Source organism: Acanthochromis polyacanthus, chromosome 6 (assembly GCF_021347895.1).
Source record: "Acanthochromis polyacanthus isolate Apoly-LR-REF ecotype Palm Island chromosome 6, KAUST_Apoly_ChrSc, whole genome shotgun sequence".
In the NCBI taxonomy this organism is placed as follows: Eukaryota; Metazoa; Chordata; class Actinopteri; family Pomacentridae; genus Acanthochromis; species Acanthochromis polyacanthus.
The window spans coordinates 28,308,497-28,323,020 of NC_067118.1; the positions used below are offsets into that span (position 1 = coordinate 28,308,497).

The window sequence follows — 14,524 nt, forward strand, 5'->3', positions numbered from 1 at the left end:
AATTCGTTGCCGTGGGTTGTCTAGCGCAGCTAGGCTATTACACTGACATAACTCACTTCCTTTAATTTCCTTAAACTATATTTAGTGTTCAGGAGGGGGATTGTGGTGCTGTAGGGAGACTAACTGATTGTTCAGATGGTGGTTTTGCTCTCTGGATGACTCAAACCACAAGAATGTATTTACTGAAAGTGACGCTGAACTAGAGGGAGGTCGTTTCCCAACGAATTTCTGCTGCAGACGTGTAGTTTCTCTCACTTTGAGCTGGAGGCCACTGTCAGAGACTCCAGGAAGCAGAAAGTTTTCGTGGTTTTGTTTCTGAACGACGTGTCTCAGGCATGAAAAGAAAAGCGATGGATGAAAGTCACAACTCCGACTATTACCGAAGGCAGAGTCCGAACCAGAGAGCCGCTGCAGCGACTCCAGAACCGGTGCTCCACCCCTATGTGAGTGAAAGTAGTTTAAAGGAAATCAGATCTGTTAGTGGTAACGTTTTACTGCTGGAAATATGTATGGAAATATCAGTGTGTCGAATAAAAAGGTTGGTGTTCTGAATCAAATCCAGCTCTGTTACAGATGCCATCATACGGCATCTGCACACTTCATTAATTATTGGATTATTTTTTTTTACACACAATATGGGCATTCATTTAAATTAGCTCTGATGACCTACCAGAGCAAGCTGTGAAATATCAATCTGTCTAATTTTGAAAAAAACAAAACAGCAAGGGTGGCAGAAAAAATACGTTAAAACTGTAAAAACGGTGAAAATAATATCAAGTATCTTTAAAATAATGTTTTTTTTTGTCTGATTTAGCTACAGTTAAACTGAAGCCTTTAAAGAACAAACTACCATTGTGTGCCATTTAGACCTCTTTTTTAACAGTGTCTTAATGAATACTTTTGATGTAACTTTGTCATCCGCAATAACAAACCTGGGAAATCTGAAAAATAACAATTGAAAATATATTACTTTCTACCATTTTTCTGGTCCTTAACATACAATAATTTTACCTAGATGCACTTAAATTCGCCAATTAGTGTTTTTTGTTGTTGTTTGTTTTGTTTTATTTTACACATTTTGTGTAAAGTTTTATTTATGTGCCAACGCCATTTATTCTCAGCTACAATGTAAATGGGGACTTTATAGCTCAAAGTATCCCAAATTTCTCGTTAAGCTTCCGTCAATTTTCGCCTGAAATTTCTACTGAAGATGTACGGAAAGTAAATTGAATGCTGTTCTTGAACTGTTTGGAGTACAGGCATGGTTGGGGTCTCCTTTGAAAGCTGACAACCTGAATTTCCACCCAGTGCAGTCAGAATTACTCTAGGTGCTACTGGCACAGAGTATTTTATGTTGGAACACACTGAATTAGGATGAATTTTATTTTCGCCTAAATTTTTTCCCTAATAAAACACCTGAAAATAAGTGTGGCAGCACTGTGACTGCTTGAAAACACAAAAAGGCAACAGTCTGGGGTCTTACATAGTTCAGGTCAAAATTTCAGAGCATTACTACAAGAAATGAGTGTTTCACACGTATTTGTACTGCTATGGCCAGGCGCTGTCAATTTTGGACACCCTCTGTACACCCTCTGCACACCCTGGGCAAAAATAGTATATGTTCGTTTTTCAGCCCATTTTCACATTATTTTCACTCCAAAAACTCATAAAGAACTCAAAAAAGGCACTTCAGAGCTCCAGTGTGGATCAGACAGAGAGACTGGGAGGGACAGACAGAGAGGCTCCTGCTGCGGCCAGAGCCCAGGTGTGAAAAGTCACAGAATCCTGCTGGCAGAGGCTGTATTTATAGCCTGCTATTCAGCAAGCTCATTGGCTTCAAGTCCTGTCAGTCAAATGTTTCCTCCGACGTGATTTGCTCAGAATTTACTGACGAAAATAGGTAGGTCCCCACCCACCGAAATGGAAGCCTCCGTGGGATCTGTGGCCAGACCGGGGCGATTTTTATTTTATTTTATGTGGTTAAGTAGTCATCCTAATCACCCCACAGATTTGAGAAATAGGCGTTTTCTGACCAACGTTTTAAATTTGTCAGACGCCTCACAACGTGCTACTGAAGGCTAGCAGGTAGTTGCAGCAGCTCGCTTTGCATACAGAACAAGTAGCAGCTACCTCCAGTAGCCTGCAGCTACAATTGAAACGATTCACATAATCTGGCTAATAACTGCATGAGGAGTGCCGGCTTGAAATTGCTACATTAATTATGCGACTGTTTGTTAGCGTAAAATCGACCTGAAGCCGGCATTCAGCCGAGATATTTGATAGCCGTACTTCCGGTTTTTGTCGTCGGAGGTTTGAAATGCAGTATGGGAAACGTAGTAGTGTACTACAGTGTGAACGGTTGGCATTCTAATCATACTTATAGTACGTAGTATACAGTATATACTCATTGAGTATGTAGTATGTAGTACGTTAGTATGCCATTTCGGACACAGCCTTAGTGATGAAATCGAAGCTTCATGAAGCAATGAACCACTTTGACACATCTGCTTCAAGAATGACACATTGCTTCGAAGCATTTGACACAACCAGAAGAGTGACATCTGCTGGTCCTGTGTCAGAACTGCATCCAAGTGGGAAAAAAATGAAAAAGCCTCAGGACTGCTTGTCTCACACTGCTTTGTACTTGCAATAAATGTTTTAAAACGTTATATATGTATGTTTGTGTGCATATATGCATAGTGTGTTTCTATGAGTTGGGTTCTGTAAAGCGTCTTGAGACAATTTGACTGTAATTGACGCTATATAAATAAAATTGAATTGAATTGAATTGAATATGAATGAATGTGTGTTGTGTATGAGTGAATCTATGCGTATGTATCTGTGTGTTATTTAATGTATGAAATGCAACTAGATATATCTAAACTAAATTCTAACTAAATGTATACTCTCCCTAACTTCTCTCAAAATGACAAATGGCAAATGCACTAGCGTAATCTCCTCCTCTCAAAAACCCACAATTTGAGGAGTGAATCAGACCCCTATGCCTTTTAAGACCTGGACAGATTGAAATGTCCAACCCCTTCAAACTTCGCGCGAGACACGCGATGTGATGTAACGAGGCCTCATTCTCGATAGTCACGTGACTGTGGGCATGCTGAAGCAGGGATCGAAACACCGTCTCGTAACACTTTCCCTTCAAAAGCTCGGCACTGTGTTGAGCAAACTGGCTCGAGCGTAACATCACTAGATAGACTTCAGTCGCCATTTTGAGTGCAAGACGCGTGGATTTGTGTATGCTGAATAAAAATATGGACAGAAATACAGTGAATATGAAACGTGCAGCTCCACCATGCGCTGCGTGCTCGCGCACGGAGCCGAGCTATTTGTGGATTATTTACTTATTTCAAGACATGTTTTGGACAAAATATCATACGTGGTAGTTTTGTCTGGATGCCAAAGCTTGTGCATTATTTTCATCTTTGACCAGTAAAAGAGCATCCAAAGGGGAGTTGTGCCCTTTAAATGTTTTGTTGTTTGTTGGAGAAATGTGTTTATATTACCCGCTGTGGTAATCACATCTGAAAGTGGTTTATACCGGCGGATTCATGAGAATCTAAGCTTTCTATGGGTGTATAGTGTTTGTATAATCGTGTTTGCAGCTTCAGACATTTAAGGAAATGCTTATGCAGATCTCAAAGTGTTCTGCGGGCGGAACACTGAAGTGCAACGGGTTAAATTAAAAAGAATTAATCTACATAATTTACAAAGTGGAAATGCTCAGCCCAAAGTGCCCGTTTTGCTCATGATGTGTCTATTAAAATATAAAAAAAACACCATATGGACATGTTTACAAGGTTTGAAAAAGGAAAGATCAAAAGTGATGTTTATTTTTTTTTATTTTACTAACTTGGGGTCAGGTAGCAACGGCAGCAAACTAAACAGGCTAGTCTAGATGTTCCACTCTCCGTTTCCCCATCACTCTTGAACAAGATCCTGAGGAAGTTAAACTCATTCAGCTCATTCACTCATCCCAAACTGCTGGGGACTTCAGTGCTCACATAAGCAATGACTGACATCGATCATATAATTTCTCAAGATTTGTCAGCTTCACATTCATCCTGTGAATGTCCCATTGTACTTGTACCACATCCTTAAAGCTGGATTCAGATCTGTTGACTGGGGACCCCATTAAAGTACACTGAACTCATTTCCATGCTTGTGTGTGCCACGGTATGTTATGCTGTTATTCTCAAATAAGCTGTAGTATTCAAATGACAATATATTGATAGTAAGTGTGGCAATAGAACATTTCCCACACCATTACACCACCAGCAAAACCTTGTTAGGTCCATGGAGTTATGTTGTTGATCCCAAATTCTGACCCCATCATCTGCAGCCTCAGCAGAAATGAAGTTTCATCAGACCAGGCCAGCTGTCCTTTTCTGGTGAGCCGGTCCTCAGTACAGCCTCAGATTTCTGTTCTTAGCTGACAGGAGTCAAACCCAACTTGGTTTTGAAAGAGTGGTTATCTGAGTTAGTGTAGTTTGGTCATTCTCCTCTGATAGCATTCATCAACTAAACTGCAGCTGTTTGTTTTTTGTACTATTCTGAAGAAACTCTAGAGACTGTTGTATAAAAAATACAGAGAGGTATCCTTTTTGAAAATACCAAAATGAGCAGATTTGCCACCAACAAGCTCGCCACAGTAAAAAAAATAACTGAGATACCATTCTGGTGCTTGATGTGAACATCTGTAGCAGCATATTTGTATGCACTGCACTGCATACACATTGGCTATCTAGGTATATGCGTAAATATGAATTTTTTTTTTAAGAAGAAGAAGCAAAGCTGTCACGCAGGAGAAGAAATACTGTGTTTAGGTGTTATTTTTCCACAGTTATATTACATCAAACCAGAATGAATTTATCTCCTGTCCTTTTTGATCTTGTTTTTGGTCCAAGATCCTGGAGGAGATCTTCCTGAATCTACCTCCACGACATGTGGTTCATCTTTGCCGGTTAGTGTGCTATCAGTGGAAAGAAGTGGCTGACAGTGAGTCTTTTTGGAGAGAAAGGTGTAGAAGAGAAGGATATCACCCTTGTGATGCTTCTAAAGTACCCAAGGACTGGAGGATGTTTTACTTCTTGTGCAGAGAGAGAAGAAATCTTCTCAGGAATCCAAGAGGAGAACGTGAGAAACCACAAAACCAACTTTATGAAGTCTTTTTTCTGCTAAATACGAACACAACAAAATAATTTATTTTTCTGTTATCGTTGTTTTTGTAGAAGGACTGAATGGCTGGAGGATTCTGAAGAATGGCGGTGACCAGTGGGCAGTTCATGGACCTATTAAGCCACATCCAGATAAGACAATCCAGTCAGTCTTTGTGACCTCTTTTGGGTGAGTATTCAATACAGTAGTGCACAAGACATGCACCATTGCTTTAATATGGTACTGTCATGCTATGTAGTTGCTAAAATCCTTTTTATTTTTTTACAGAATGTGCACAAAGATGCAGCTCATTCATTTGGAGAAGGAAGGTTACAACCCATCATTTATGGATGACTTTCAGCCAGACATCAGAATATCTGAGTGGTGAGAATACACACGACACACACTCAAGCATTCACTCAACTATGCAGGTTTTAAATGAATCTCCATTGGAGCTGTTGTTATTAGCTCAGTCATGGTTTAGGGTTTAAAGCTATGGTGTCGAGAAGAAAATAATACAGTCTTTCAGCAGTTGGACAGCGGTTTAGTCATCCAAATAGAAATTCCAGCTGAGACACTGTCATCATTTGTAGAGGCCAGAGCACTAAATGGACTCTGCCTGGCCCAAATCAGCCTTAAGATTGCACCTGTCAAGCCCACCCTAGCCAGTAACTACCAGGAAATAGTCACCTTTCACGTCATGGACAATGGAAACTCTTTCCTCCTTGGTTTTACTTCAAGAAACACAATCCCCACATTGACTGGGCCCAAGGAAAGATGCTACCCTTGAGTCCTCAATGCTGTTTACGCTCGGCCTTAACTCCCGCTACACAATTCCATCTGAAACCACTGACCTGTCTGTGGTCCCTGAAGTATATCTTGACCTGTCCAAGGTCTTCAGCTTTGGCTTTGCCCTTACCCTACCTCCACAACGTCCACATGACTGTGCCATAGAATTCCTTCCTGGGGCCAGCCTACCTAGTAGCCACCAATATAACCTATCCAAACCTGAAAATGTTGCCATGGAAACCTAGATCCGTGACTCCGTGCTGGAATCATCCGCCCCTCTTCATCTCCTGCCTGTGCTGGTTTCTTCTTCGTCAACAAAAAAGATGGTAAAAAACGTACCCACTTTCACTGATATGTTCTGGATTCATACTATCTATGGAGTTGGTTATTTCCAAGTAGGACCTCCAAAAGGCAAATCATCTCATTAGGATCAAGGAAGACAACAAATAAAAGACTGCCTTCAGTACCCCACTTGGACATTCTGAATACCTGGCCATGTCCTTTGATCTCATCAACACCCCTGCAGTATTCCAGAAGCTTATCAATGATGTACAGTCTCCTTTCTAGGTTACACACGTGGACAAAATTGTTGGTACCCCTCAGTTAAAGAAGGAAAAACCCACAATTCTCACTGAAATCACTTGAAACTCACAAAAGTAACAATAAATAAAAATTTATTGAAAATTAAATAATCAAAAACAGCCATTACTTTTGAATTGTTGATTAACATAATTATTTAAAAAAAACAAACTAATGAAACAGGCCTGGACAAAAATGATGGTACCTCTATAAAAGATTGAAAACTATTTGACCAGAGTGACATGATTAACTCAGGTGTGTCATTTAATTGACATCACAGGTGTTTCCAAACTCATAATCAGTCAGTCTGCCTATTTAAAGGGAGACAAGTAGTCACCCTGCTGTTTGGTGAAAAGGTGTGTACCACACTGAACATGGACAACAGAAAGCGAAGGAGAGAATTGTCCCAGGACATCCGAAAAAAATTATAGACAAACATCTTAAAGGTAAAGGCTATAAGACCATCTCTAAACAGCTTGAAGTTCCTGTGACAACAGTGGCTCATATTATTCAGAAGTTCAAGACCCACGGGACAGTAGCCAACCTCCCTGGACGTGGCCGCAAGAGGAAAATTGATGACAAATTGAAGAGACGGATCGTTGGAATTGTATCCAAAGAGCCCAGAGCAACCTCCAAAGAAATTAAAGGTGAACTCCAAGGCCAAGGTACATCAGTGTCAGATCGCACCATTGGTCGTTGTTTGAGCCAAAGTGGACTTCATGGGAGACGACCAAGGAGGACACCACTGCTGAAAAAAACTCATAAAAAAGCGAGACTGGAATTTGCAAAAATGCATGTTGACAAGCCACAAAGCTTCTGGGAGAATGTCCTTTGGACAGATGAGACCAAACTGGAGCTTTTTGGTAAGGCACATCAACTCTATGTTCATAGACTCAAAAACCAAGCATACGAAGAAAAGAACACTGTCCCTACGGTGAAACATGGAGGAGGCTCAGTAATGTTTTGGGGCTGCTTTGCTGCATCTGGCACAGGGTGTCTTGAAAGTGTGCAAGGTACGATGAAATCTGAAGACTATCAAGGCATTCTGGAGAGAAATGTGCTGCCTAGTGTCAGAAAGCTTGGTCTCAGTCGCAGGTCATAGGTCTTCCAACAGGACAACGATCCAAAACACACAGCCACAAACACCCAAGAATGGCTGAGAGAAAAGCGTTGGACTATTCTAAAGTGGCCTTCTATGAGCCCAGATCTGAATCCCATTGAACATATGTGGAAGGAGCTGAAACATGCCATTTGGAGAAGACACCCATCAAACCTGAGACAACTGGAGCTGTTTGCTCATGAGGAGTGGGCCAAAATACCTGTTGACAGCTGCAGAACGCTCATTGACAAATACAGAAATCGTTTAATTGCAGTGATTGCCTCAAAAGGTTGTGCAACAAAATATTAAGTTATGGGTACCATCATTTTTGTCCAGCCCTATTTCATTAGTTTGTTTTTTTAAATAATTATGTTAATCAACAATTCAAAAGTGATGGCTGATTTTGATTATTTAATTTTCAATAAATTTTTATTTATTGTTACTTTTGTGAGTTTCAAGTGATTTCAGTGAGAATTGTGGGTTTTTCCTTCTTTAACTGAGGGGTACCAACAATTTTGTCCACGTGTGTACATAATCACCAAAGGGGTAGTGAGGATGGATCCAGTGAAACTCACTGCTGTTAAGGATTGGCCCCAAACAGAGAACAGCAAGCAGCTAAAATGTTTCCTGGGATTCGTCAACTTTTCCCATTGATATTGTCAATATGAAATTCAAATTGTAAGGTCATCATTTTTACACAGTGGGCCAGATGCTGCACGTCGCAGATGAAGCTTGACATTTATGGGGAGCTCTCCAAGCATGGATGGCAGACAAATTTAAATCAGGTGCATTTGGGTACATTTGCTTTTTACAGATATAGACTTGGATTTTTTTTTTTGATAAGCTGATATAACATTACACGTGGCTAAGTAGGCAACTTTAGGTCGTTGCAAGAGGAAATTTTATCATATGGTGATGAAGATGTTGCATGTTGAACAGAAAGTGTAAAGCATCTAAGTGTGAGATGGACATTGAAAATACTGCCACACAGCCACGAGCACCTGTTCTGGCTTATTGGTAGAACTTACCAGACAAGTCCATATCTTTGAAGAAGATGCTATTTGCATTAATCTCTGTATACTGATCTGCTATGAACAGCTGTTTTCACACCTCAAAGCTGTACCGAATTCATCTCACAGTTGGCTGACAACAGACCTTTCAGACGCCTGTGTGTAGCTGAAAGTACAAGTATACAAACCAAACATAGCGGAACTGAGCAGTGAAAGGTGGGGATGCAGATCACGATTTGGTAAGGCATTACATCAGCATTGCATTTTACTTATTGGAAGCCTTCAATACAACATTCTGTGAATGCATAACTAAGAGAGAGTGTCCAGTTCAAATAAGAGGCCTATAACTTTATTGTTATAAACAAGGCCAAACATCCTATAATAGCACCTCTATCAGTGTATAAAAACGATGTTAATGCACCACTGACACACCGTTTGTCTTCATCCTGTAAACATTTACTGGCCACTGCTATGTCTAGCAGTGTGTGTGTGTATACACACACACACACACACACACACACACACACACACACACAGACACACACACACACATATATATATGTGATGTAAACTGAAACATCACAGGTTTCTATTAAGAGCCAGCTTGAATTCTGTAATCGGTCCATTTTATTATTGTTCCTATCTGCGTGACATAAAATTAACTTCAAATCTAACAGTCCGAATTTCTGAAGTTTTATCCTTTTTCTTTTATTAATCCAAATATAACGGTTAGAGGAATTCTACACAATTGAATTCGCCAAGAGTTCAGTCAATTTTTTTGCATTAAACATAACATATGCATACTGGACTCATGTATCTCCAAGACAAAAGACAAAAACTACAGTAACACTCAAACTTTATAGACAGCTCTGTGTCTCTCACCCCTACTAGCAATGGTAAAAGACAAAAACAGTCATAGAACAGAGACCCATATTATAATCGCACCTCTCAGTAAGAAGTTAGTTATTTTTTCTCCTTTCTTGCAGAGGCTTAGGTGTGAAATTTACAAGGTTGAAAAGAAAAGAGGTAAACCTTTTGCAGAGAAAGACAGCATCTTTGTTCTTATAGCCTCAACACACTATGGTCAAATTCTGAGCTGCACACTAAGAAGAATAAGACACACACACCTATTAACATAGTATATAATTGATATATAGAATGTTAAAGGCAAGTATGCATAGAAACCAAATAGACAGTGAATATAAAAATTTCCATCACACTTTCATTTCTTTAATAGCCAGAGTGGCGACTGTATTCCTTTATAGTTTTCATTAACTCACTGACTGAAAGCTCAGGAGAGGTAAGGTATAAAATTTCATCATCTGCATATAATGTTAACTTATGATATTCCTGACATAAAGTTATAACCATTCTTTTATCTACCAGTCTGATGGCTTCAGTAAGTGGCTCCATATATATAGCAAAGATCAGTGCAGACAAAAGGATCCACTTGTCTAAAGCAAATTAAAATGAGAAACAAGGTTATGGGGTTAAGGTTTATACTGCTGTAAAAATAAATGGCCATACAACTCTTAACAAAAGCTTTTTCTCTGTCATCAAACATTAACAAAAGTAGATTTTTGTGGATGCCCTAAAAACTTTGCTAACACTTGCAATTAATTCCTGCTGTTGCGGCAAGCTCAGTTCTTTCAGTTATATCTATAATTTAGTTTTACTAATGAGCAAAATTGTCTGTTTGTGATTACATGTAATAATAAGTTCTACTGAACTCTAAGTTGTGTTGGTAATGATATGGCCAGTTAATGGAAAAATGTGAAATTTGAAAGCTAAAACCATTTTTTTTTAGTATTTGATAAGATTAATACTCTGAATGATCTGTGTGTGATGGACCCTCTATCACACATCATCACAGTTTTCAGATCGTCTTCCTGGTCACAAGTCTAAACCAACATCTAAAGCAATGCTTGCTGTGCCAAAATGAAATCACTGAAAAAATTAACCAAGCATTGCTGTTTACATACATAAATGTTCATGTTTTTGTGTGTGCTTATGTTAGGTATAACCGATGTAGGGACTGTGGCTGCATGTATGACATCTGCGTAGAGTTGCTGGATGAAAGGAAGGAACTTATCCAGAGGTTTGCTCCTGAAACTGTTTACCCTGATGTTGATGAATGGAAACAGGTATAAGACAAAGTCCGTTCATCAGCGTACAAAGTTAAGAGAAAAGGACAATGGTAGAAATAATGATTATTTACTTTTAAGGTGACCCATGTATTTCAAAACTACGGACCAGGAGTGAGATACATCTGTTTTACCCATGGAGGCCAGGATACACGATACTGGAAAGGATGGTATGGAATTCGCATTACTGAAAGCTGTGTTGAGATATGTCCACCAAAGGACACATTGTGAGCTGTGATTCATTTAATGACTGCTGTCTGCCTTCATCTGAAGTTACTTACATAATCTACAGTTATTTTGCATATTTCTGCAGCTACAACCTCAAAATTACATGCATCGTTTTCTTGATGAAATGTAATTTTCAACAAAATTTTTTAGTATGTTAAATGTGCTGTCAACAACAGTCAGAACTATTGGATGTCACACTAGAGCAAAACAACAACAACAACGCCTTCCCTCTCCCTTCACATTTCATTCAAGATTGTGCAAACACAACAAATCTAGCCACAGCCATTAGTCCACACCAGCATTGTAAAATACAAGGCTGAGCCACAACATTAAAACCTGATAAGTAAAGGGGATCGATTAAACCTTGGGCCATGGTATTTGTGTGGAGATTACAACAACGTTTAAGTTGTACTTAAACCAAGATAGCAGTGACCTCTCCCAGCAGGACAATGAGCCTGGCCACACCTGAGAACCTGATCAGGTATAGCTCAAAGAACACAGCAAACAGCCCAAGGTGTTGACCAGCCTCAAAGCTCCCAAGATTCCAGTCATCCATGGGATGCACTGATATGAGCCTAAACCAGGTCTGAGCTGTTTTGAACGAGCCCCCAAACATGTTACGTCCCGTGAACTAGGGGATGAGGGGAGTAACAAGTAGTAAGAATGAAGATATACAGAGGCAGGGAAAACTGGGTGCAACCTCAACAGAGGGGAATTTATTTTGCTACAAAGGAGAAACAATAGCTTAACACAAAACAGGCTTCACAAAGCAACACTGCATGGGCGCTCAACACGCAGCCCCTCAGTAAGTAGACCCTTGGTCTTTAAACAGAATACGAGGAAACCCCAGCTCCACACTCTGGCAGCTGATTTGGCTCACTGGCACCGATGATCAGGCTTTCCTCCCCATTTAACCATCCCGACTGATGGTAAGGAGCCACAGGTGCACCTAGCCACTCCCACCTGGTGTAACCTAGGAACAGGGAAAAAGAGAAGGGAAACACAATCCTACTTACACACCACAGAACGTAACAGTGGCACTAATATATCTTGCATAGCATTAGGCCGCTAGTTTTAATGTTGTGCCTTGCCGATGTACCTTAAATGACTGTAATGATTAGTTTTGAACATGATCTGACCTGACTCTCTGACATAAAGTATTTGAGATGATAGCACAGAGGGAAGAAGGTACAACTGAGCATTATGTACAGCCCTTTTGCTTTTACAGTGCAGTGTACGTTCTCTCTGAAAGTCTCTTTATAAATGTGGTTAGGGCCAATAGTTTCAAAGAGAGGGACTCACATGCACAAACATGCACCCTTAACCAGACCGGCTGCCAAAGGATAGAACAGAGAAACTCAGATTACAACACATAGAGGGAGTGTGATTTCATCCTCTGCTAAGAATCTTTACCTAACAGGTAGGTGTTTCTTGCTATATCATCGTTTAAAGTCTCCTATATAGAACCTTGAAGAAGAATGGAGTCGAGCAGAGGATATAGTGCCAGGGTTCCTGCTAAACAGTGAAGGGGGGAATTGTGTTGTTGGCACATTTGCACATTGGAGGTTGTTCATAATGAAGATGAGTTTGAAAACGGGAACATGACAATAGTAAAAGAGAAGGAGAAAACCATCTGAAATATGTGGTTTATGCCCACAATCTACAACTAGTGAGTCAAACTAACTAATAATATGCATCAGACATAAATATTTTGCACCATTTGCCAGGCTGTTGGCTGTTTGACCATGCACTTTGAAATGCTTGACTTCATTTAAGGTGACGATAGATTGTCTATACAGATAGGTTTTAGATTGCAGTGTCAATCATGGAATACAGTGTTGATGAGACAGCCTTGCAGAACAGACGTTTTGAAATTACTCTCTGATATTTGTGGTATTCAAGGAAAACTGGAACAATAACATATCAGTGTTGTGCTGTGATCATTTCATGGAGCAATGCAATGCAGTAATGACACCCTGACTTCACTAGAAATAATAAAATACCGCTCCTCTGGATTACTGCCCTGTGAATCTTAGCCAAAGAAACATCAGTGTGTTTAGGTCAGTTTAGTTGTTCACAGATTGGGACTGCAAATGCAGTTTAGTTTACTGAGAATTCCTTATTTGTCTGTGTTAATTTGAACTGAGAGCAGACTTGACAGACTCCATCAGTAATAATGAAGAATACTAGATGGATATATACATACAGTAAGTGACTATTGCTGAAAAACATACCATTGATAGTATCACAGTTTGATTTGATGAATTATTGTTAACTTTAAAGGTGCAGGACCATTGTTTACAAAGTCAGTCTAAAGGGAAATGTTCTTTACATTGCTGCTTTGTACTGCTCTGTGAAATGAGATGCAAATCTGTTTATGTTTTAGAATCTTTTAAATCGAAAATTGTTCGTCTTTTGTATTGCCTTCCATTTGCTCTAGAAATGTATACAGTATTTTCAAAGCTTTCTAATGTTTTGTCCAAAGGAGAACTTTGATGTCAGACTGAATTAAAGTGAAATATTTCAAGATAGCCTCTTCATCGCTGATTTTTTTCTCAGTGTCAGTATTATTAATGCAACCATTTCAGTCAGAAATGTTTCTTCCACTATATTGACTAGATGTGAGCATAAAAAGACAGTAGAGAAATCCATACATTATAAAATCCAGTATTCAGAAGTGAAATAGTTTATAAAAAATGTCTTTGATGTTTCATTTAATGATGCTGCAAAACAGTAGCAAACACATTCATTTACAAAATAGCATTGTCTGGATTTGAGAGCTGATGTGGACTAAAGTTCACTTCTGCTGACTAACATTTATCACCTTGAAATTCTTAATTATCACAAATAGAGATGGGCGTTATTACTTTTTTTTTTTTTTTGCAAATATCCAATATGGCAATATATTGCAACATTTTGGTTGATTGCTACTATTTCATTTTCAAGCTTTTATTGACTGATGTCGATGATTATGATGCTGGTATTGTTGTGCATCCATAGTCACAACATCCTTTCTTCTTGAAAATGTTCCAGTCATCCTCAACACCTGCTCTGGAAAGTTTGACAGATGTCAGTAGAAAGCCAAGGGTTATTAATTGTGCACTAGCTTTTATAGATTAAATCCATGTTCATGAACTAATCAAATATTTTAAAAACTTCTTCATTTTACAAGTCCCATACGGCAAAAGCCTATGTTTATTGTGCTTTGTGGTTGTTATAAACTTGGTGTAATGTAAAAGCTGTTGAGATATTAAGGCATTTATTGCCATTCTTCTTTCCACTTTACAAGCCAGTTGGAATTTTACTGAGCTGCTATGTTTCAGTGAAGGAACGAGCACTTGTGAATGTCAAACTTTGTAGAATCCTGCCCCCTGACTGCCTGCTGCTTCCAGATGAGCCATTCAGAATGAGCCTCATACTCTGCCAAGTTTGTTCACTTTCCAGAGTTTCCTCTGCTAACTATAAATGTGTCTAATGTGTCAGCTATGATCAAAACACACCAA

The 14,524-nt window shown here is 39.3% G+C and overlaps 1 protein-coding gene across 1 annotated transcript; it reads left to right on the forward strand.

Moving 5' to 3' along the window:
• The first annotated feature begins 122 nt into the window (after positions 1-122).
• Positions 123-13,550, forward strand: LOC110956920 (F-box only protein 6-like). Its single transcript, XM_022202683.2, has 6 exons — positions 123-443; positions 4,923-5,151; positions 5,247-5,361; positions 5,461-5,556; positions 10,667-10,793; positions 10,875-13,550. The coding sequence occupies exons 1-6, from the start codon at positions 336-338 to the stop codon at positions 11,022-11,024; spliced, it is 825 nt and encodes a 274-aa protein (XP_022058375.1). The 5' UTR covers positions 123-335; the 3' UTR covers positions 11,025-13,550.
• The last annotated feature ends 974 nt before the right edge of the window (positions 13,551-14,524 follow it).

What these genes read in the sequence shown, in the direction of transcription:
- LOC110956920 (XM_022202683.2), top strand. Translation starts at nt 336, where the DNA reads ATGAAAAGAAAAGCGATGGATGAAAGTCACAACTCCGACTATTACCGA. An exon ending in CAGGAATCCAAGAGGAGAAC is followed by an intron (nt 5,152 to 5,246) that starts GTGAGAAACCAC and finishes TTGTTTTTGTAG; the next exon opens with AAGGACTGAATGGCTGGAGG. An exon ending in ATGTTGATGAATGGAAACAG is followed by an intron (nt 10,794 to 10,874) that starts GTATAAGACAAA and finishes TTTACTTTTAAG; the next exon opens with GTGACCCATGTATTTCAAAA.